Source organism: Orbicella faveolata, unplaced genomic scaffold, assembly GCF_042242905.1.
Source record: "Orbicella faveolata isolate gen_17 unplaced genomic scaffold, um_ofav_v1 contig_36, whole genome shotgun sequence".
Lineage (NCBI taxonomy): Eukaryota > Metazoa > Cnidaria > Anthozoa > Scleractinia > Merulinidae > Orbicella > Orbicella faveolata.
In genome coordinates, this window is record NW_028301565.1 from 11171775 (window position 1) to 11196792 (window position 25018).

At 37.0% G+C, this 25018-nt stretch overlaps 3 protein-coding genes and 1 long non-coding RNA gene across 7 annotated transcripts in view; 3 read left to right on the plus strand and 1 right to left on the minus strand.

Annotated features, from left to right (window-relative positions):
• Positions 1-2779: 2779 nt before the first annotated feature.
• Positions 2780-12407, plus strand: LOC149102277 (uncharacterized). 2 transcript variants are annotated; one of them, XM_089275157.1, is made up of 6 exons: positions 2780-3109; positions 3258-3340; positions 5832-6669; positions 7690-7905; positions 8778-8933; positions 10425-12407. In XM_089275157.1, the coding sequence occupies exons 2-6, from the start codon at positions 3311-3313 to the stop codon at positions 10844-10846; spliced, it is 1662 nt and encodes a 553-aa protein (XP_089131283.1). In that variant the 5' UTR covers positions 2780-3109; positions 3258-3310; the 3' UTR covers positions 10847-12407. The 2 variants fall into 2 exon arrangements, with proteins under 2 accessions (XP_089131283.1, XP_089131284.1); XM_089275158.1 differs by having other exon boundaries at positions 2780-3025.
• A 1148-nt stretch (positions 12408-13555) lies between these two features.
• LOC110056581 (calcium homeostasis modulator protein 5-like) lies at positions 13556-17600 on the plus strand. Its single transcript, XM_020763091.2, has 3 exons — positions 13556-13751; positions 15103-15412; positions 16243-17600. Exons 1-3 carry the CDS (start codon positions 13630-13632, stop codon positions 16651-16653), a joined length of 843 nt encoding a protein of 280 aa, XP_020618750.1. The 5' UTR covers positions 13556-13629; the 3' UTR covers positions 16654-17600.
• LOC149102278 (uncharacterized) lies at positions 15649-22280 on the minus strand. The gene is made up of 2 exons (XR_016202494.1): positions 22155-22280; positions 15649-16654 (listed from the first exon to the last, which is right to left on the minus strand). It is a non-coding gene; the product is annotated as an uncharacterized LOC149102278 (long non-coding RNA).
• Positions 19551-25018, plus strand: part of LOC110056783 (potassium channel subfamily T member 1-like) — a 34378-nt gene continuing 28910 nt past the window's right edge. Inside the window, exon 1 of one of the 3 annotated variants that reach the window (XM_089275100.1) lies at positions 19551-19749. In XM_089275100.1, the coding sequence (XP_089131226.1) occupies positions 19739-19749 (11 nt within the window). In that variant the 5' untranslated portion in view covers positions 19551-19738. Of the gene's footprint in view, positions 19750-20349; positions 20599-24793; positions 24963-25018 lie in introns of those variants that run through there. The other 2 variants (XM_020763319.2, XM_020763322.2) reach the window with 2 other exon arrangements.

The window sequence follows — 25018 nt, forward strand, 5'->3', positions numbered from 1 at the left end:
TTTTGTTGCCAAACTGTTTCGTATTTATCGCCAAGTATTCTTAACTTTTATAGCAAGTGAAAGTTTGAAACTTTCCTATACTCTAAATTGTGTAATAAAGTGCGCTAACGACTTAAAAACAATTTCAAACTGACTCGTTTTGCTTTTGAGGTGCATTGGAAATTTGAGCCTTTCTGAGTCTGCGTGAATAGAAATCGTTTCCCAACCCGTCAGGCACACAGTAGAGATATAATAAATATCTTACTAACCTCATCTTCTCAGTCCGTACTGTAAGTTACGGATCCTCATTTTTTCCCCTTTGATTTATGACCTGCACGCTTCGCGCTTGGGCCATAAATCGAAGGGGAAAAAAACTCGGTCCGTAACATACAGTACGGACCTCGAACTCGGCTAGTAAGAGGTATTTACTGTAGTTCTAATTAGAATATTTTTAAGTAATTCTTATTGTATATATTTTGAATTTCCATTTGTAATATACTGTGTCCCCAATTAGCTCCTTGTCACTTAGGAGCTAGATCCTCAACTGACACAGAAATAAAGTTTCTTTTTCTTTTTGCAACCTATTGATTAAGAATAACCTAGTATAGAACTCCTCGTTTAAGCCAAGAAAAAGCCACAGCAATATTAGCTAATATTGGTTTATTTAAAGTATGCTGGCATACATAGTAGTTTTATATTTAAGTGTAAAGTTTGAATCTTTATATGACAGCTTTGTGGTTTGACAACAGAAAGAATGTTATCATTAGATTGAAAGCTTTAAAGTGGTACTATGATCAATTTTTTCCCCCATCTTTTTTTTCATGTATAACAGAATTCCATGAAAGAACAAAAACGCTGTTTACCATTTGCAAATATCTGCATCAGTTCTGGAGATATTTAAGTTTGAAAAATGTGTAAAATATGCAAATGAGATGACTGATGACATCATGCACTCAACCCAATTTTATATCAAGTATATAAATAGAGCTATCTTGGTCAATTTGCAGCATAGACCATTGAAACTTGGTAGGCTAAGTGTTCCACAGGAAACACACCTACGGCTATAAAAAATTCTGTTCCCATGGCAACTCACTCTTTTCCAGTCCCCACCCACTTGATTTCAAAATGTTAGTGATCTTCAGCTCGCAAAACATTTAACGAGGCCACAAACTTGAGCTAACATATTTAAATGCTTGCTGGATCAAGCATATGAGGCACCATTTGCAAATATCAAAATGGAACACCAAAGGTGGCCAGAAATGCCTTCAATATTGGGGAGGTCTGGAACCAAGTATGTTGCCCTGGTAACCAAACTTTTAAGCTCATATTGTGGAGCACATTTAGTAGAATCTTATTGCCAAGAATCACACATTTCTGATACAAATTGGCTGAGATATCTTTTTTCATCATATTTGATCAAAATTTGGTTGAGTGTATGACATCATCACTGGGCTAATTTGCATATTTTAAAAACTTGAATATCTTTGGACAGAAAAGAGATATTTGAATATAGTAAACAGCATTTTTCTTCTCACACAGGCTACTTGCTTATATTTTAAAATGACTGCGATAGGAAAGATGGGATTTTCATCATAGTACCACTTTAAGTTTTGTTTGGATGCCTGGTATTTGTTTTGTTTACTATGTTATTTCACATAAATGTTGTTTGTGTTCTCTTTTAGACCACATTTTTACAAATAGTAGGTTTTAAATAGCAAGTTTAGGGTAATAAAGTTATTCACATCTACATTTTATGAATAAAAATGTAAGACTTACCGGTAAGTTATAAAAAAAATGTGATTTGTTGATTGTGGGTGCTATTCAAAAATACTCTGGTTTTTTGTTCAATGAGCGATTCCGAATGGAAAGTGCGAAGTCAGCAATAAGGTTAATAACTACACTGCTGCATAATAATAAATAGGTGAATGACATGAATCATGTTCATGAAAAATAGTGACTTGGATAGAATAATAATAATTATTAATGATAACAATATCTTAAAAATCTTTTAAAAGGATGCTCCAAAATTAATTTTGTTCTCCAAAATCAAAGTCTAAGTGCATGTTGTCCATCTGTTGGGAACGCAAATGTTTTTAACACCAAAACAGTTCCTCTGGAAGTAAATGTTAATTTAATAAGTGATAAACTTGTCCTGTTGTCCACCATTCTCTGACGTCATCAGGCCACGCCCATGTTGCCCATTGTCATGTGACTAATTCTAAAGAATGTCAAGGCTCCCAAGCATATCACTTCATCAAGATGTTTTTCACTGATTTAATATTTAAACTTTAATCTTTATTACATCCCAGAACATTCCGGGAACATTCTGGAACATTCTGGAAGATCCTGGAACATCAAATAATTATAATAATTATGAGAAAAATATGTAAAATTAAGTTTTCAAAAATAAAACAAACAAAAGTAGCTTTCTCAATATATCCTAACCCCAATAGTCCTCCGTCCTACGAACTTCGCACAAGTTAAAAAAAATGAAACAGCCTCAACAGTAAGCATTCTTCAATGTACAATTATATACCTGTCCAAATGAAAAGTTATATAAAAATTTACTTTACTTGTCACAGAAATCTGACGATGATGTAGCCTTCCACGCAGACCGTCGCTCTTAGGCGATCTCTGCATAGGAGGCTAACGATGATGTAAACCCTGGAAAAAAGGCTCACGTCGCAGACCAGCAGGAATTTTCTCAATTCTCTAAATTCTCTGAATTCTCTGAATTCTTGACTTGATCGACGGGTAGAAAACCAATCAGAATGAAGATTAGTCGGTAACACAGGTTTCCCGCGCAAATAGCGCCTGATGATTGCCCGATGAACTTGACTACGTCAATGTTTTGAACCAATCACTATAAACCATTCCCCATACGGGGAATCCCCGAAAATGCAGAGAGAGTAAATCGAATCCCAACGATTGCCTTCGCAACTCGAGTACAGCTGAGACTTCTGCGTTAGTTACTGCATGCTTCAATATTGACTCGATATTCGATCCAGAGATCCTCGAGGGTTTAATATTCGGTGCATTGTGATAGGTAAACTTTTGATGAGAACTTTCTTGGACCTTGAAAATTTGTTGATGCTGTGTTTCGGGATTTGATAGCTGGAGTAATTTACGGGTAATCGTAGACTTAAATTAGCTTCTTTTCATCCTTGCACAAATGAGTGATCGTTATCCTTTCTAATGAAAAACATCGATCGATATTGAGCTGTAACAAACACCATCAATTGATCTTGACTACTCTTCAAATTGTTTGTATCTTTTAGATTTGTCAACCGTCTACGATCGCGATGCTGCAGGGCCACAGTAACGTCGATCGATGAAAACATTAAAGCTCATTTGTTGTTTGGTATGTTCATGGTATCTTTACATAATTTTAGTTCCTTTAAGTTTACCTTAAATGTAAAAAAGGTGGAGCAAAAATAATACGTGCTGCCTTGCACGTACATGGCGGTGAAAAATTTTCCTCATTTTCCGCGCATACTAATTTTCCTTGCTCGCCGTTGAGCGAGCCGGTAAGTTATCACTTAATCTTTTATTTTTTAAAATTCTTGTCAGAGAAAATCGAGAACCATTTAACTTTCATCTTTCTCAAATACTGGTTGTCTTGGGTGAATTTTTTTTCTCTGAGCGATTTTAGAACATCTGAAAGTGTGCGAAGAATTAAGCTTAAGTTTTTCCTCTCAGTTTCTGAAAGTGGCAATCCAAGCAATTAAATGTGTCTGAATAAAGCACATAACTGTCTTGAGCTTACATAATTTAACGTAGGTTATGAGAAAAGTGAAAGCAGCAGTTCCCTCTGTTGAGAATGAAGTAACTTAACAGTTTGCAGTAAAACATAATTAAGTGTTTTGAAGAATGGACCAGTAATGCCGGTATTTTTAAAGGAAGAAACAAAAATTCGTGTGACTGGGTTCCAGAGGTGATTCCTGCTCCAGGGTAATAGCCCGGCATTTGCTCTATCTTAATCCTGGGGTTGTATGACGCACTATTTGGGTAAAAAGAGTTGCATGTGATCCGTAAAAATCGTGTTGAAAACATTTTGCATATGATAGCTATAATTTAAGGTAAACAAATCATTCAGTAAAGGCCTTTTCTCATAAGGGGTAATCCTAAGTTTTTTGGCTGGGGGTGCATAGCTATTTCTTGAAATGCTCTCCCTATACAGAAGCATCTGTTCCTCACCCTGTTGTATGATGTCAGTTAACCTGGAATGTGTGGCTTCCATTATGTGAGCATCTGAGGAGTGCTTTAGTTTTAAATCCCCAATGCTAATAATCACAACACACATCTCTTGAAAAAGAACATTTCAAATTCAGATGAGGGTGTACAAAATATGACCTGTATGGCTAGAGTTAACTAGGGTGGGTTGCTTCTTGCAGAAAAATTTAGAAAACTGACTAGAAATCACATCAGTATAAACATCCCCAGCTTCGAAACATTGCAGAAGTTTAATTCTGTATAATTTCTTGTTTGAGCTGTTGAAAGAGGATTATAAAAACAAAAATTGCTTGCAAGTCGGTTATGGATGACAGGGATCATGTGTACTAAACTAAGGCCCCATCCACACGTATCCGGATATTTTTGAATCCACAACTTTTTCTTTCCAGATTCAAAAATTTCCCTGTCCACATGCAGCGTATTCAAATCGAATTCGCCTGTCCACACGTATCTGATGGTATCTGGATTCACTCTAGAGAAACTAGGCCTACACGTTTTGCCACCATATTGGTTTATTGTTCAGTAAGAGACTGGACAGGATTTTGCTACGTCATCGGATTTGAAAATATCGGGATTCACCATCCACGCGTTATCAGATTCGTTGTGGATTTATTTTTTTTCCACTCTGGAGGGCGGATTAAAAAATATCTGGATTCGCTGCCAAATTCGCCGGATGCATGTGGACAGAAGCCGTATCCAGAAAGAAAAATTTGCAGATTCAAAAATATCTGGATATGTGTGGACGGAGCCTTAAAGACACCTACAGTTGAGTGTAGACCGATACCAGCAATTGACACTCCATTGCCATCTCAGCAAACTTTGGCTGACAAATCAATCATAGCTCAATGGACAGTAGGTCAGATATTAATTTTCACAGATGCCATTGATTGTCATTTGATGTTAGTGGTGATCACACATTCGATATATCAGTTGACACTCGACTGACACACTAATCAATGGCTATACCTTATGCAATAAGCAGTACCTTATGGTCAGCTGTCGGTAGCTGATGTCAGTCGCCTGTTGGTGAGAGAAGAAGCTCATGGCAAAACCAAAAAGTTCATGGCAAGACCAAAAACCTTTTGGCAGAAAGTCAAAGCTTTTTGGTTTTGCCACAAGTTTATTTTATTTTGCCGTTAGCTTATTTGGTTTTGCTATGAGGTTTTTGGTTTTGACATGAACTTATTTGGTTTTGCTATGAGGTTTTTGGTTTTGCCTTGATGCCTATGGGCCACCACAATTTGGAAAAACCCCTACCCTAGGTCCCTTTGACCTGTAGTAATTTATGTGAAAAAGATGTGAGTGCAAGGTAAACAGTTGTCAGTTTAGCACAGAGAAGTTTTTTGCACCCTATTCAAAAAGTTACAAAGCCCCAACTGGCAGGAGGGAGACTTGTTGGCTTTTCAAAAGGTCTCAAAAGTATGGAGAAGTTTGTGACCGCTGAATTCTAACAAATCCAGGCTGTGGTACAAATGTGTATTGTAAGTTGGTGGACTTGATCTCTGTACCTCTGAGCACCCTAAACTACTGACAGCCTTGCTGTCTGCAATATCATTTCTTTTGAAATATACAAATTCAGCACCTTTTTTCAACTATTGACTATTGACTTGCTTTTGCAGGTGGTTGCTCTTATCACTGCTTCTGGTCTTGTTTCTGTACATGGAAAACGTCAGAAACCCAGACATGATGAAATAGAAAGAGTGATAAATGAGACACATTCTGTTATTTGGAAATGTACTAATACAGAATGCCCTCCTGGATCTGGATTAAGCGTGCAATGTGGCTCCAGTATTCCATTTAGAACCCCAATAACATGTGTCCCTTGTGTTAAAGGAGTTAGCACCTCTAGTACACAGGATTATTCTACCTGCAGAAGCTGCAGGAATTGTGGCAAGCATGAACTTAAGACAGGAGAATGTACTCCTGAGGAAGACACTACAGAATGTTTAGGGATATGTCAGAGGGGTTACTACAAGAGTAAGATCAGTGAAGACTGCCATGCGTGCAGTTACTGTTGTGGTGAAGATGTAAAATACCATGAAGAACAATGTGAGGACTCTGGACTTCCTTCTAGTAAACAATGCAGGCAAACCAGTTTCAAGTGTTACCCTCCAACAGAAGCAGATCATAAAAGGCAAGATCACCAACCACAGAATCAAGGAGGGCCTGAAGCATTAGAAATTGCAGCTTTTGCAGTTAGTTCTGTAATATTTGTCATCATTATAGTTCTAACAGTTGTAATTTGGAAGTATTATAGCTGGCAGGATATCAAAAGTTTCCTTAAAAGGTATTGCTGTTTTTGCTGTAACCTTATGGGTTCAAACAATGGTGAGCATACATTTTATTTTGATGCCAATGGTCAGTGCCAGGACCAAGACTTGGAATCGTCTTCTTGTATGAATGCAAATGGAAGTCATTTGAAAGAAGATGCCAAAGTACAAGGAACTGTGTCTTCAGGTGATCACTATTAGTATAATTAATAATTAATATCTTGGTATGCATCCACTTTGTCTGAAACGACTGCTAATGTACAAATGTTTTTTAACCATCTGAAAGTAACGGCTACCCGAGAGTAGCAGCCCCTTTTGCCTGCTAAATCCAAATTAAGTAATGGGAGCTGTTACTTTCGGAATTCTACGGTACACTGTCAACTACAACTTTGCAGATTTATTAAATTTGAGGAAATTGTAACTATTGTTAATGATAAATTGGTTTATTATTGATTTTGCTGTTGATTATATACTTGATTATGATTATGTATGTGATGAAAAAAATCTTTTCAAAATTATCGTGGGGAATTCAGAGAAAGAAAAAAGGTTTCTTTTTTAGCCATGGTAACTCTGTGAGTCATTGGAGATCAGGAGTAAATACAACTTACTTCAGTTATTAATATGAATATGACATGAAAGTCTTAAAAAAAAGTAAAAAAGGAGGCATCCGACAAATACATGGAATTTCCTTCAAATACAAATATATAATAAAAGCAGCAGAATTGAAAGTAGGTCTTGTAAATACTGTACTGGTAATAATTGTATTTTGTGCTTAAACCTCTTCTAAAGGCACTTTGCATTCAGTCACATGCAATCATTTGTAACTAGATTGTTATCAATTATTTCTAAAAAAAACATATGCCACTTCCTAGTAGCTTGTGACACTTCATGCAACATACATCTTAAGTAAGAACATTAATAAATAATAAATGAAATTATTAAAGTATCAAACCATGTAGCCTGGGAGAAACCCGTACTAATAAGGGGACACAACATTTAAAGTAATAGTTTGGTTCTTGCACTATAAAACTGTTAGAAGAAAAAACCAGCAAGAATTTGTTGATACTCTTCCACCCACATTTATTCAATCAGTCATTTCTTCCTTCCTTTCTACATGTTTGCAAGCTAGGAAGTGCACTGCTCTGACTCACTCATTAATAAATTCAGTCATTCATGCAGTCAAATATTTTTTCATTGTTCACTTCAGATACAGCAGTGGTGAAAACTAGGACAGTGAAGAAACCAGTATATCAACGGCTGCTGTCAGCTCCCACTGAAATTAAATCTGACGTTAAGTCAATGATGCGTAGGTCTCGCTCCCACCCAGGATGTCTCAAGGATCTTGATAAGCCAAAACAAACATCAGATTTGAAGCGTGGCTTCAAAAAGCTTTTCAGTAGTCCAGGAAACAAGAAAGGATATGGTATGTTTTCATTACTCATTTGTTTTACATCTACCAGTATTTTCATACTGCTGTATAATGTTATCACAGTCATAATTTACAGTGAATGTGACTTGAGTAACCTTGCCTGCTCATTACTGGACAATGAAAACAACTCACTAGGCAGAAAAGATACAGTCTGTTCCATCATCAGTTCAGTTCTGTCTCTTTTGAATTATGTTATTTTAAATAATTTTTAATCTTTATATCATAATAACTGTAATTTAATTTTGCTGTACCATTGTCTTATTATTTTGCTGCAGTGTTGGAAATTTAAGCACTTACCTGCTTGTCCATGCATGAGTGAAGACCACCAAACAAGCACAAATCATTACCATTCTTGAGAAATTATTTGACCTGAAATATTAATTAACCCTCCTTTTTATTTTCCATTTTGGCAAGAAAATCCTTACCAGAGTTCTTTTTTTTAATTCTTTTAATCTTTTTAGATGCCCAACTAAGTTTTCAATGAAAAACAACATAAGTGTTTTCTAAAATGGACCATGATTGGCTTTCTCATAATGATAATTGAAACACTGAAAATTACACCAGGCGAGTACATTTTGAGAGTCAGTCACGGGAATGGCAAAAGCTGTCAAAATTATTTTAGTTTCCAACACAGGTATTGTTATATACGAATATTGATAATAAAACTTCCTGATCCCAACGGTTACTTAAGAGTTTTTTCTGTGTTATTTTTTTGTTTATTAATTGTGAGCAGGACAGTCAATAGTTGTTGCACCTTAAGTTTACAAACGTATGTGTAATTATTGCTATTTAACCTAGCTGATACTATTCATTTCTTGTCAGAAAATGGTAGCTGAATAAAAACTTTACGCTTTAATTTTCCACAGTTCGTGTGGCGACTGAGATGCCCATGAATGATCATTTGGCTTCCACAAATATTGCCAAAGACAGCTTTCCTGAGCCAGCCTCTATTGGCCATGGTGAATTACCACGAATCTGTTTGCAGTCTGTTGATGTTGGGGTCCAAAAACCTGACACAGAAAGTATGTGGTTCCTTTTCTGTCATTGCAAGTTATATTTATTGCAAAGAATTAATTATGCTCATCCAGTGGGAGGAATTCTTTTTTACCAATATCCCATACGATGGCCAATAACCAGTCACTGAAATTTTGTTAAAACATCAGATATGATTTTGGTTCCCATGCTTAGATGGTCTGAGTACCAGTCAAGAAAATATAATTGCAGGTTTTCATATACAGTCCATGAATTCCTTGTGACTGCTTTCATAAGCAACCAGCTTCAGTTAGGACCACCTTTGTGACCACTGTTTAAATTGTCACTCATGCAGTGGTTTCATTAAGGGCCAGGCACCAGGCAAATTGACCAGCTGTGAGGATGATTTTTGCCTTCCTGGTTTGATCATCTAGAGGGAAGTTTTTCTTATGAAGAAGTTCAGTCCAAAATGTTTTGCCCTCCTGTGAAAACCAGTCACCCTCCTGCTGAAAACATTAACGAAACCCCTGCTCATACTCTGTAATGAAAAGCTCTCATAAGCGACTGCGACTACTTTTGGCATTGGACGTTTTTCGGCGATACAGTGGCCATTTTGAATTCTGTTGTTTCAAATAGCTATTTTGGGATGTTAGGGGGCAAATACGTACTAATTTGCCCCCTGAGCATCCCACAATAGCTATCTGAAACAATAGAATTTGAAATGGCTGCCATATTGCCGAAAAGGTCCATTACCAACCGGTGTTATCTTTTGTTTTTAAGCTCTTGTAAGTGACTACTCCAAGAGTCTGATTTGCATAAGAGACACTGTACTTATGTGAATAAGTGATTCTGGGAAGGTTTCAGTCCCTGTGAATCAGTTAGTGGTATATTTGTGTACCTGTAGCAGGAAAAAATAAAGCAGTTTTTAATAATCCAGTTAATGGACTAATAATAACTATTTACGTTTCACAAACTTTATGCTTATTAGATTAAAGCTCTTGTTAATTAGTGATCAAACTCCATTGTTTCATCAGGAGGTCATTGACAAGATCTAGAGCACACTCTTGTCCATGACTAGCTCTAGTTATGATCACATTTTTGGAATTACTGAGGTGGTCGCTAGCTTATGAGAGCTTGGACTGTATACCAATTTTATTCTGAGATACAAGACAAGGGTGGTAGCAATGGCCCAAGCTCTAAGAAACAATAGAGATTGTGTTCATGATCTAAAAATAGAAGTTCCAGGGAGGTAGTGACTCAATGACAACTACACATGCATGTTACAGAAACTGGCATAAGCTCTGGCCTGATGGGCCACTAATGGCTTGTATGCAGACTTTGCCATTACTGGTAAAGAGAGAGGCAGGGCTGTGATTCTGCCAGCAATACAACACAACACAAGGATCTGGACTGGTGGATATGAGTCTATTGTGCACTAACCAATAAGCCCCTGTGTCTCCATTTTCTTGTAATTTACATTATTTTTTGCAATGTCCTTATTTCTTTTGTTTTGACAAGTCTGTTTCCTTTGTATATAATAGGATTGCAAAGGCCTCCTGTTCAAGATCAGGGCACATCAACTACAGAGCTTCACCTGCTCCTTGCTGAGCCCCCACAATTTGCTAATATTCCACAAGCCTTCCAGACCAGGCTCTTGAGTGAAACTATGTCTGCCATCCCAATCAGATTTTATAAAAAAATCTGTATGAAGCTTGACACATTATGTCGACTGTCCTGGAATGATTTCCGCTTGCTTGCAGAAAAGGTTGGCCTCGACAAAGACACTATCTCGTGGCTTGAACAGAGGGATAATCCAACTGAGTTAATCCTACAGGAATTCAAATCTCAAAAGGATTGCTCCACTGGACGTTTTAAGGCAATCCTTGCTGAAATGGAAAGAGATGATGTCGTGACAGTAATTGAAGAGTGGGTTTTGGATGAATGGAGAAAACAAAAAAAATAATTTGCCATCGTCTTCTGTGGAAAGGGACCTAATTACAAGTTGTATTCATTGGTTTAACTTTTCACTCTCTTGAAAAATTGACAGTTGGTTGAAAACTGAATGCATACTTATTTTGTGTGTTTTGGTAATTTGATAAAGGTTTTGTTTTGTAGGGAATAAGGGGCTGGATAAAACATGTTTTGCTCACCTAAGTAAAACTGTTCAGATATAACCTCTTACTAACCAAGCAAAAGGGCTGTACTGAGGAATATTGACCTGAGGCTGTGTGCTCAGTCTGTACAAAAACGATCAAAAACCAATATTGCCCAATGCAGCTTAAGCAAGCTGGGTTAGTACTGTTAATAGTTTATTATGTGGCACTTGCACCATGCTTGTTTTAACTGCAAATTTTGAATTTGCCAGCTTCTGTAACATACAGGATATTATCTTCTTGGTAACTGCATGAAGTAGTGTTTGCTAACTTATTAAAGGCAAAATACAGGTCAAAAAAGGAACTTAGATGTATTTTTCATTTTGTATAGAATTGTTTTCCCTAGACAGTATGTTTGCCCAAAGATATGTGATCATGAAAAAAGCTGTAAAAAATTATTAGTGAAATACTTAAGTGAAGTGATATAGTTACTTGTATTTTCATAACATGAGCAGATTATTTGTGTAGAAAGTTTAAGATTTGTAGTGTGTTGTACGTTTTTTTAGTTGTAAATAACTACAAATTTCATAACTTTTGACTTTTGATAATACAAGGGAAAGAACTTACACTGATGACTGAGTTAAATTTTCTATTAATTTAAGTCTTGATGTACCAGATGCATGTTCCACTTAAGTGCTACACAGTGTGCAATGTGACAGTGAGTGTCCATTTGCAAAAAGTACCATCCTTGAAGTTGTAAACATGTTATAGGAAATAGGACTGAATTCTGCACTGCAAATGACTGTTAAATACCTAGCATATAGTTATTGTGTTATACGACTATTCCAGTGCAACTGTACGACACCCAAGGATTTTTTTCTTCTTGATATTAATTGCCATCGAGTGAACTCCTTTATTATCATACTCACAATATCAATTATTTAATTACTTTTTTGCCCATACTACGTGATCAACGTTTTTGTGATTTGTGAATAACATCTGGCACAGACAGACCCACTATGCGACTTGAGTGCAAAGATTGTGTCGTCAGCTGAGTTTTTTTGCCTTGTTTTCAATATGTAAATAAGATTATTTTCTGCAATTTGTTTTGTATGTAAGCATGATAATTTGCTATAGTTTATAAAACTGCTGGATCAGTGATTGATCCATGTCATGCAGATTTCTGTAAACTTTAAGTAGTCATATTTAGAGATATTTAATGTTCTATGTAATTTGAAGAAAATTTAAACAGATGTATTTAAAAATTACTACATTTGCTATTTTTCTCAAAAATTGTGCTTTAAGATTTAGCTTTCTTTACTGCGTAATAAGGTGTAAAGACGTTTCTTAAAATTATTAAATCATTTCAGTAAATACTACATTTTTAAAGAAATTTATTTTCTCTAGTAAAATAAAAGGAAGTAAGACTCATGTAGAGCCTAATGATTTTTTTGGAACCTTCCTCGCCACCTTATATCTGCAAATTTCTTCAACCGTGTTCTGTCAAGTAAAGTTAGCAAGCAAAGAAAACAGGCCGGCGATGAAGAGGTGATTCTTTTGTCGCACAATTAATTATCCTTTAAACTTGCTTAATTCGCTTTTTCAGTACTTGAAAACGCCAGCGATTAGAACCCTTCCCTTCTCATCAGCGCCAGAACTCGGCAGATCATAGGCAATATCATTATTATGTATGCCTACAAAAATGATGCATTACAGTTCAAATGCTGCATTCATAGATCGCACAGGCATAAAAAAATCCCCGGGGAACTCTCATACAAAAAAAGGGGGATGCTCGTCGGAAATTCTGGAAAGAAACCCTACAAGGTACCGAGATCCGGTGTTGTGGGCGTGGCTTGAAATGTTATTCACCCCTAAGACTAAAGAGGTACCAACTCTAAAACAACACATCATCTGCAGTCATGTTTTATTCGGATCAATACCCTTAAAGTATCAAAAAAGCTCCCTCTGTTGAATACGTGCTGCCTTTGTTGACCCGTTTAATGCCAAAAGATACATGATATGGCTTTCAATCTAAAAGGTCTAGACTTTGTTTTTCTTCTGTTTTCTCCCTTTTTCTAAGGTTTCTCAGTAACTTTTAAGTTCTTTTCATTCGATCACCTTCATCAAAATGAAAATTAAAACGTTCTTTCGAAGTAAATTTCTAATTGCAGGAGGGGTTTCAATGATGATGGTAGCTGTACTTTTAAAAAAAAAACCGTGAATTCCTTCAAAATGACCGTCTTCAAATATTTCTTAAAACCTCCTTAAACCTCCTTTTAATCGTCCGTTAGAATCTGTGTCGTGGAATTGCTTGTTCGGACATGTAAAAAACACACATAAAAGATTCACGAAGAGTCAAAACTTTTTTTTCTACAAAACTCGTCCGGCTTTTCATGGAGATGTATTCCTGCGGTTAACTTTTCAGCCAGTTGGGAAGAAGCGGAAACCCAGACGAATACCTCAAAACAATACAAACCATATACCTGAAGATATTGATAACATCCCCAGATAATTCGCCTAACAAGATAATTATTCACAGACCTTTCATAGGCTAACGACTTGGGCGGATGAAAACAGTCCAAGTTATAGGTCAGCCTCGCCAGTTGATATCCCTACGAAAGCATCGACGTCTTGGTTCAAGGTGAAAGCCATAATGGCAAACTTGCTGGAAGTTCTTGGAAGGCGCTTCAAACACTCAAAAGGACCTATTAAAAATTCAATCATCCTTGTGATAGTTTATGGATTTGAGGAATTCATAAGAACACAATTGCTCAGGTAAGCGGCCTATTTTTTTATGAATAATAACTTCCTCGGCCTGTTACCCGGTGATGTAAGATGGTCCCACCTTACATGATTGCGTTTAAATGTGCGGAACCATGTTTTTCAATTTCCCACCCGCTAAAAGAAAGATATTTCTGCTTTCATTCGTGAATGACCAAGCGCAAATAAATAATATACAAGTGAGAACAACTTTATCATTCAAGTCAAAAGTTAAAAGTAATTGAAAATTTAAATCTGTATAGGACGCTTAAATAGTTTTCTCCCCACTGGTTTTATACCATTTTGTTTCAGACAAGAAATTCAGCAAATAGAAATCTCACAGCTGGCCCCGCTTCAAGCGAGGAACATTGAATTTATTTCCTACATCGGAACAGTGAAAAAGAGGCTAAAAGTCGACCCCGAATCCTGTCCAGAGCAACAACATCTATCTTAGAAACTGCATGGACTCTAGTTTCGCAAAAGTCATCTGAATATCATAGAAATCAAAGTTCGTTTTCTGTTGGTTTCAGCTGGTCCTTTAATTTGATTTTTGTGATCAGTTTTGCATGTCGCGTTTTGTCCTAACCACCGATCCATGTGGATTAATAATTGATTGCTACTCAAGGGAACATACGTAATAGCTTTGTGACGGATCTTTTGTCCATATTTTGTTTTCCTGTTTTTCCTTGTCTTGTCATTGAATCAACTAAAATTTTAGATTCTCAGTTTTGCCTTTTTTAACAAATTAATTTTGTTACTCAAGCTGACTACTTTATTCACGCCAAGTGGACATGTTATGATAACACGAATTAAACAAAATATTTCCGATGTGACTTCTTATGAGTTGTTTGTGGATCAAATGCCACATGTGAAAAATAGACATAATAATTTTAATTTTTTAAGAAAGACGCGTGACCAAACATTTGACGTGTATATTTAAATTGAATTCATTTTCTAGAGCTTGTATAGTGGTTCTGAAGAAAAAAATCGAAATTGCATTTCGCTATTTCGTCGGAATGTGAATCACAGTCTCCCAATTTCCTTTCCCCAAGAAAGTGTAAAATAAAACTTTACTCAGTTACTGCTGCGAAAATAACCAAACCTCCCTTGTCATATAACTAAAAATCTGCAATTTTCCACTCAGTTTATAATAGCGATAACCCCAACATAAATCAAAGTGGCATAGTAGACTTGAGTAAAGCGCGGAAAATATCGCCAAATCAAATTCTCAAGTTAGCATGAGGTTATGCATTTGATTTGCGAGCAGATAAATCTCTGCTCTTATTGGTCAGGATCATAATTGCTTTTCAAAGCATATCAAAACTTATGTATTTAACGCATTACTAAACATGTTTTCTCGCAACAGATGTCCCTGCAGAAATTATTTCATGTACAGCCTCGTTATGATGATAGGCCCCGCCCTCTTCCTTTTGGGCCTCGGTTTCATGACGAGTGAAGGCTTTTGGCAGTCCATACTCAAGACGAGTAGACTACAACATGCCAACGAGAGATGTAATTACCGTATGAAGTCGCTGTCTAAGCTTTTTCAGCCATTTCTTCCACCCATGGCGTACATTACCATCGCCTTATTGCACGGAGACTTTCTCGTGTGTTCAAGCTTAGGCTCGTTTAGTGCAACTTGCTACAGCAATATTCCAGACACGATTATCTCACAGGTAAGAAAGAACAAACACTGACAGGGGCGGATACAGGATTTTTTAAAGGGAGTGGCTGGTACCTTGGGGTTGCAAAATCCACGAGACATGCCCCAAAGACGTTGCAATTTGAGAATTGGAATCTAATTTAAAACTGTTACACCAGAAATACTAACAAATACTGCCACAAACTAGAAATTACTAAGAAGTGCCTGTCCAGAGTGTTTGTCTTTAATTCTGTCATAATATACACAATCTTTTTCATTTCTCTTTTTTTTTTTTGGCGTCTCTAAAAGAAGGGGGGGAGTGGTTAGCCACCCAATCTACTCCACCTCCTAAATGTGCCCTTGACTGATCATGCTATTGATAAGTTGGCACTTCAGTAGTCTGATATAGTGCATCTTCTCTGCCCTAAGGTGTACACACTAAACCTAGAACATCCCCAGATAAGAAAATATTTCCATGGAAAGCTGAAATATCGAAACGTTGGGATAGAAGAAAAGGTAGATGTGATTAGCTGGTCATATGTAAGTGGACTCGATCAGTGTGTTCACGGAAAAGCTTGTTATGGATTTGAATTTTATTCGCCACCGGTGGATTGCTAAGCAAACAGGAACAACTAATACTCGTAACGTCAGTTAATTTAACATGCAGGAAAATGTAAGAACAGAAGGCCTACATGTTTTTCTCCTATTTCATCGCTAATCAGTGGTTCTCGCTTTTTACTTGACCCCCATACTCTACCTTTAATATTTATCAACCGAAAAGGTATACGGTAAAGATAAAAAAGCTGTAATTTTTAATGTTAATTGTGAGGAAATAAAGTATGTTATGTTATCTGTACTCCTCAGAAACCCACTGAGCGGAATGTTCTTAAGCTGCACATGCAGTCCCAGATTCTTGGTTTCGGCATCCTGATCGCGGCCACTCTATTTTCGCTGGGCCTCGTTTGCATTCGGAGATGCTGTTTTGAGGATGATACGCTTCCAAACCGTGACGACTTCAACGAACTCGAGAAAAAGATACTCAGCAGGTTATTCCACGATAAACTACACGTTGTGGTGGAAGAAGACATAAAGAAGAAGGTAAACGAGGCGTTTCAGCTTAGCAGAACCAGCAGAGATGTGAGAGAATCGTTTCACAAAGCCAAAGAAGCACTGACAGCTGTCAGTCATCTTGACAACAGAAATGGAAGATACAATCGATTGGATCTTGATGATGACGACACTGAGCTGCAGCTTATGGATTCCACGCATCTGTGATCTATAAATAAATTCTCTTTAATTTAAACAATCTAGATTGCAAGGCGGTGTCCTTACTACGCCGGAGAAATTTCAAAACGCAGTTTTATTTCTGCGGTTAGGACTACCGTCTGCACTAATCCGTCACGAAAACGCTCCTCAAACCGGAGGAACTTGAAAAATGGCAGATTTTCGTTTTCGTGTGGACGGAAAACATTTTGAAAACGGAGCTTTTCGAAAACGATGACAACACGATAACCAAGTGATTTCTCTGACTGGTAATTGCTGAGTTTTTATATTCCTCCGGCGGAGTGTGGACGGAAAACATTTGATTTGTTTTTAGAGTGAAAACTCCGTTTTCAAATTCCTCCGGCGTAATGTGAATGGGGCCTTAGAAGCTGGAGATCAGTTCGTTACCTGCTTTTTTTGCTTTTCATCTTTGATTTTCGTTTGCATTACATGTGTGTCTTGCTCTTTGCTCTGGAACTTATTGACATAAGTAGAAACTCGTTGCATAATGGTTTAAAACGATGAAATAAAGAATCTCATAAGAATTCTTGGATAAAGTGAAAATTCATTTCTTCCTTTTCTCCAGTTTTTCTCAGTTTAACAAAACATGAAATAGGCGTATGCTTTGAAAAAATTCTAATGTTCAGTGCACGTTATTAAAGTAACAGAGTTTTGTTCAACTGTTTCCCGCCACAGTCAGCTGCTGTGATGTTCAATAGTAGCAGTGTTATTTTTCCTGTTGTTGATGCCTCTGTTAGGTTGGGGTTGCACATTTCTTCTCTTACGTTAAATATTCCTGTGCTGAGATTAATACAATACAACTTGGTTTCAACGATTGTAAACTAGAGCAAATTATGATGAGGGGCTCATAATGCGTGGGCCAGTTTGAAATCCACAAATCTATTGAACAGCAGCTGTAATTGTATTTGTTTTCGTCAAAAGAAGATCGATTTTCTCTTGTTTTCGCGTAATAGAAATTCAGTACTGTTCATGGTGACAAATGGATTAGGTTAGTGGCAGTCGAGAACCAGCCGTAAAGTATATCTATGCAAAGTGTGCTTTCCATTTCCTCGGCTCTCGCCTCTCCCAGCCTGCAACACAGGCGTGCAGCCTATACCACCAATACAGTCTTGTATATACATGTCATACACGCATATAGACTATTTTTAAGTGGAACAGGTTATTAGTTACCAACAAAACTGTCGCACCGCGTCGGCGTAAGGAGTTTGTGAAGCCAGGACCCTACTAGTGAAGCTGATGTTTGGAGGCTTAACATTCCTCAGAGGGTTAGCTAGGCATGTCACTCTGACATTCGAAGAGCGCTTCCACAAACGACGTTTTTTTGTATTCATTCTATGATATCAGGGACTGGTATACCATTAATAGCTCATGAATTTAATAATCATGAATTGAGAAAATACCTCGATGAAGACTGATGATATGATGATGATGATGATAAATCAAACTGTTACTTTATCTCAATGAGAATGCAAGCATATTTTACTGTTGACTTACAACCTCACTTTTGACTTGAACTGTAAAGTGCTTTTAACAACATATGTCTTGAAAGTACATTACCATTACCAATTCTAGGCTTTAGGTTTCAGAAGTTCTGATTGGTTCACTGCGTTATTTACATGAGTTATTGATTGGCCAGAATAATAACCTTGGAGTTGGTTTTAATACATGCAACTTAAAAAAGTTGTAACACTGAAACATAATCAAAGTTAGCACCGACACCTTGATTGTATGCCAATCAAGACTGATTAGTCCTTGTTTTACACTTGATTGACAAAAGGGAATTAAGCTTCTGTTGGTCAGGATAAATTAAAATGCGCGATTTGTGAGCCAATCGAAAGCACAAAGCGCAAAACCACACAAACATGTTTATTCGCTTTGTAAAGTTGTACGAAAACAGCGAAAAGCGCTTTAGCATCTATAACCCTAACCCTGACGTTTAAAACTAAAATGATTTTAATTTTGTCTAAAAGAAACCCAGGCATATTTATCCACGGTTGCAAATTTGAACCAACACAAACGTCAAACATGCAGTTATCACCGCACCAATCTAAAATGTCCGCTCAGGTTGATCAACAAGAAAAATGCTGTGAGGTACTTTTACTTTGCATGTTTCGAAAGTTTAGAACTGACAAGGCGGACAAAATTGCATTTCGCGCAATACTCTTTGCTCGCAATAGAGAAGAGCAGTTCAGAAAGGCATTCATAATTTAGGCGCAAAACTTGTCCAAATTTTTTCATACTTCAAAGGCTTTACTCTGGGTCTTTCTCCTTGAAAAGTAGAAGTCAACTGTAATCGATGTATAAATTGGGACGTAACTGCTAGCATTTTAGTGCGGCAGCAAAAATGTTGTTTTTCCTTTGCGAAACTTGAGCTTAAATTAAACATTTTGTATCCCACTGAGAAATGCAGGGGGGACAAGTGTATGATAGTAATATTATTAAGAAGAAACAGAGACAAATTAACGATAAAAAGGGCATCATAAATTTATGAGTTCTGTCTGTGAAGCGAGCTGTGAATTGATATATCAGAACGTCAAAACAAGGATTTCTGCGACTAAGTTTCAACTGGTTGTAACAGGGCGATATTCACATAAAGCTATTCTATGGACAAAAACGTTTTTTCAGTCTTCCCCAATACGTATATATATCTACTACCTTTAGAATGTTGGAAACCGAAACCAGGTGATAAGGGCTGAATCATTTATTCTACTGACTTGTCAATTGAGATCAAAATAGCCATTCAATTTCTCACCTTTCTTTCAGCTCTGCAATTTTCCACGAATCTCTATGTGGTATACCTTAACATAAATAAACTAATTTTCAAAAGAAATTATTCAATTTATGCGAGTGAGTAAAGAGTTTTTGTGAGCAGCCAGTTTAAAATACGTCGCCGATCATAGTAAGCCCTGACTCCCGCGTTGGAAGTGGTACAACCTTCAAGTGCATTCGCATCAATCAGATTTTATGACGGTTTAGGAGGAAACGGCACTTGAGCTAGCTCATTTATATTTATTGCTAAGAAAACACTGATTCTGAGTCGGTAAAAAGGGGCCTTGAATTGGGCAAGCAGGTCAAAATGTCAAACAAGTAAGTAAACATCATTTCAATGTCTTATTAACGATATAATTCTTTTTAGACGTTAGGTTGAAAATTACACCGTCTGCACAGCAATTCGAACTTTACAACATAATGAAGGTTGTACATGGTGTCCTTGAGATAAAAGCTTCACGACGATGTAAAAGCCATTTTCCTGCGCCATATAAATAAAGATTATGATTTGAGGCAATTATTTTTTAGCAATTATGCGAGTGTGTATATTTTAGGTATGAGTGAACAGCTGCTAAGAGAAGTATACAATTAGGATTTTCCGCCACTCCTTAAAACCCCTTTGCCTTAAGTTTACTTTCATTGTATCCATCCGGTTTTTTTTCACATGAAGATATTGCGCATTCAATATTGGCGACAAAAGGATATTTCACAAGAGAATACTCGGAGTTTACCCTATTTTTTTAAATTTTAATTGGGGGTATTAGAAGTGAACTCGAAACCCCCAAACGACATTTATGTAATCAAACGATAATTTGGGCTGATGGTTCATGTATGGCACCGCCTAATAACTTGAGAAGAAAACAAGTCCGAGGGTCAAGGACCGAAAACATCACAAGACAACATGCATAAATTGAAAACATTCGCTACATTAATTCGTAAACAGCTGTTGATTTTGGAGCATGCGTTGTAAGCGTTGTGGATAAACACTTTAAAGTTTGGTGAGGAACATTTAAACGGACACAGTTTCACCGTGATGTGTTCTCCGCGACAATAAATGGCTTCCACATCTGCGGAGACTGCTCGTCAAGCGCGATCCCAAAGTGAATCTGCCGCGCCAAGAAGATCCATTTTCCGCGACTTACTCACTCCCGCCGACAGCGAAACAAGGTTTGGTTGAGCTAGGCAGAAAGTAGAATTTGTTGCGATCAGTGTTTCATTTACTAAGGAAGTTCTGCAGTTATTGCTAAGATGTTGGGTGTTAAAGTCGAACGTCCTTTAATCTCGCTCGTTGTCTCGCGAAGAATCGGAAGCTTTTAATTTTGCAAATTCTACCTCCGAAACATATTTATTTAGAATAAATCCGAATTTCGCTATTTTATGCGTGTGCTTAGACTGATCGAAGTGACATTTGCTAACGCCAGTATCTTTCACGTATTCACTAGCTGATTGTATGTTTTGTGGTAAAGCTTTCTCTGTTCACCTCGCCTCTGTCCATGTTTTAACGCGGTCTATCGATCGTAATTAAGTGTTTATGCAATATTTTAGAATGTCCTAGCTATTTCTACATAGCATGACCATCTCTTCCTGCACAATTCATAATGTTCCCACTCGAAAAAGCGGTGAACTTTCAGGGAAGCCCGCCTATATCCAGTCCATATTTAACAAACGGTACTGAAAAATATTTTCAGCTTTACTACAAGTACTTTAAGATAAAATTGTAGTCAGCGACGTCAATATAATGAGCCTTCTGTAGATATTATTCAAATTTTTCATACAGGGCAACTGTCGCTCACAATTGTAACATTGCAAATAACACAAGAAAACAACTGATATCTTTTTCATTCTCTCGGTCAAACCACTGCCTGAATCATGCATAGCTGTCACAGCGTAAACACGGCCTGCACAGGTCCACTTTGAGATCAGAAACTCAGGAGGGGAAAAATACTCATCACTAATGTTTTTGAAGCTTCCTTTTAATTAATATAGTTTCTCGCTATCTGTTTTACAGCCGAAGGCGTTTTTCTGATCAGACAAAATGAATTTCCTTGGGCTGTTACTTGGGCTGTTTAAACAATTTGTAGTCATTGGAAACTGTTATTGTCAAGGTTAAAAATTGCAACAATTCCACGTTTTCATTTATATACAGTAAATGAAAAATTATTCAAGAGTTAACGTTCTTAACAGTGCGACTCCAGCCACTAGAGGAAATTTACATTATAATTTACCAATTTGTAGTCTTTCAGCCAGCGTAGAATTAAAGCTGTCAGTGATGTTGACAATTTGTATGACGCATTAACCTGTGTGCATAAGTAATAAAAATGTCCCGAAAAAACAAATGGCTTGGGCAAAAGCGCTTTTTTTTTTAATTTCACGTAGTCACTCAGATGCTCAGTAATGCAAACTAGGAACACCAATATTAGTTTTGTTTTCATTAAAACGAAAAAGAATCACTAATTACGCCCACGATTTGTTGAATTTCGCTGTTTTGGTCGAGGTTTTTGGCCTTTTATTTCGATGGACGCTGCATTGTAATATCTCGTGACTCAACTTACCTTTCATTTGACAATGGATTTTATATTTATTACTATTTTCTCGTAAAAGGTGTTTTGATATTCCCTCACCAACTGTGGAGCGGAGCACTGGTGGACGGGAGATACAGCACTAGTACCAACTTGTTATCTGCTAGTCCCCTCACCCTCCAAAGCCATCTACGAACTACCTACCAGGATAACTTCAGCTGCAGTTTTGCTTGAGACATCTCTCGCTCTTCAATCAACCCAACTCTTGCATGATTTACTAAATCGAGAGAAAAAGGAAAATCAAACACTGCTGCTCTTGCGGTTCGCGTGACTTTCAGTCTCTAGTCAAAATAGAACAATGTTTTCACTACTTGAGTCCATAAACACGTCACATGTGATAACTGCATGTGACTGCTGCGGTTTTCTGCTCACTAGGTGCTGCAGCGTGCAACATACTGCAATTATTTTTGGCCAATAAGGCGATATTCAATATGGAGTGTCTCATTTAAACCAAAAACAAAACAATTACATAGAAGTGGGTGGACCAATCACAACTTAGAAAAAACAACACAAAGAACGAAGGAAAATTCGTGGCAAGCACACGTTCTTGCACTAAGCGGGAAAAAAAACTTGAGTGTCCAAGTCGCATTATCGTTGCTTTACCTCTTGCGTGTGCGTTATAAAATGATTACGAAAAGAAAAAGACTGCTTGCAGCCTATATGACGTGAGATCATGAATCAATCACGAGAAATAATTAATAGAAAATAACAGCCACGTCCTTCCTACTCTTTGTGTTTATTTGCCCTCGACTTTTGATTGACTTATAACACGTTTCTGTTATTCTGAACGTTTCTCGTAAAACTTATGAAAACGGAGTATTAAAAACGAAAAGCTTGTTAACTTGACAAGCAAACCATCGTCACTGTTTTGCCTGCATGCTTCCTCTCTCGAGAGTGAGAGTTGCAATGGACCGCTTTGACGATGTCACGCAATATCAACAATTTTGATATAAACAGAAACCAACCTCCATAGATCAATTCATCGTACCAAACTCATTAAATATACAACATTTTGTAAGAATCCATTACAAACTCATGGAAACCTGGTGCCTCAAACCTGCCATTTTTTTTTTACAGAAAAATGCATGTCATAGGACAAGCGCTTGTCCTATAGCATGTAGATCTTTGCAGAAATGGCAAACTTGGGGGTCCCATATTTCCATGAGCTTCCAATGGGTTCTTACGAAACTTCGCGTATTCACTAAATTCGGTATGATAAGTCTAGCGATGAGGTTTGTTTGTTTTTTTTTTTTAAATAAAAAAGAAAAAATAGGAAACGCGTGACATTGTGGAGGTGGCCCTTTCAACCAAGAATACACTCTATACCGAATAACCAATGACGTAGTTTCACCGAGATCCATTAATTTTTGCCTCCAATTTGAAACGTAACTAGCAACGAATCAGAGACTATATAGAAAACATTCTATTGAGTTACGTCTTCAGATCGTGATCTTCAGTACGCAATTCTTCAGGTTGAATCTGAGACATAACAACATCTCTTGAATATCTTGCGAGGAATAAATTAAGCATTTTAAAAGAGACAAGTGTTTGCAGATTGAACGTGTTAAGAAGTACTTTTGTTTTCTCAAGTAAGAGCTCATTTCGGCTCGGCCTGAACTCGGAGGCTATTTACTGCGAGAGGGAAGAAACAAGGATTCACTGTCGTTTGTTCCTGATCATTTTTCAATTTCTTACAACAAACGTTGTAGAAAAAATCTTCACTGATAAAAAAATAAAAGTAACTAAAAGACAGGCGTATGCTTAAGTGCTTATCCCGTGTTATTATTCCGATAAGAGACTTTCTCTTTTGTACAAAGTAATCAATGCTATTACTCTTACGGAAGTCGGTAAAAAAGGTTGACCAGAATCACTGAAAAGACGTTTTCTTTTTCTTTTGTTCGCAAAGATCTCACGTTTATGTATATTATAAAACGCCCATGAAATATTGAGTTCTTGATTCATTGTAACGAAATTAAAAGGCAGAGAAAGAAATATTTTACTCTGACTCAGAAGAAAAGACTCAGCATGATTTTTAATTTTCGAAACAATTTTGCGCACAATTAAAAAATAGACTAAAAACTGTCTCTCTTTTGTGTGAAACTCACGATTTCTGGGAACACAAAAATACAAGCACATTTTACCAGGATTTCTGAAGAATATATTTAACTGTCAGAAACCGCGATGTTTGCTGAGCTTTGGAGGCAAAATGTTTCCATGTGACGAGTGCTGCTGTCTTCACCAAGCGCTTCAAGGAGTCATTGTGTTTATATTTTAGAACATTAGGAAAATATATATTTTAAGTGCATATCCCCTTTGTGGTCATAAGCGTGAATGAGATAAGATACTTTGGAGGTAATCTCTTCGCTTCTTCAATTTCTAACGCCTGTGGCAATAAACAATGCTGTCTTTAGAATATTCTTTGAAAACAATATCTTTTAATCCATAAATTTTACAGTCACTAGTGGACAATTGCGCGCTCTAAATGGAAAAGCGATGAAAATATTGACAAAAACACTGACGCGTCGAGAGAAAATTAATGCGCAGGTGGCAATTAAAAAACTACTGAGATACAAATCATCGTTCTTGGGGTCTCTGACGACAGAAACACTAGGACAAGTAATTTTTCAAGCGAGTGCTATTCCCAAGTATTATTAATATATTTGACAAATGTATTCAACAGGAGAACTCAATCACCTGTCCGTCTGACGATCACCTTGTCATCTAATTGGTCGAATTTACAAAAGGAGCCCATGAAGCCGCTGGAAGCCATTCGTTTGTCATATTGTCCTCATATTGCTGATCAATAATATATGCTCGCTTGGAAATTTCATAATTCGTTAGATTAACCAAAAATTGCAAGATGGCAAACGGAAATACGGCAGCTCGCCAAACTTCTGACGATGTTCCTATGTTGCTTCCACCTCTTCCTCCCAGTTTAGCAAGCCATCCAAGGTATTTTACGCAAACCACATTTTGAATATGTAAAATACATTCATCCTCGCTACGTG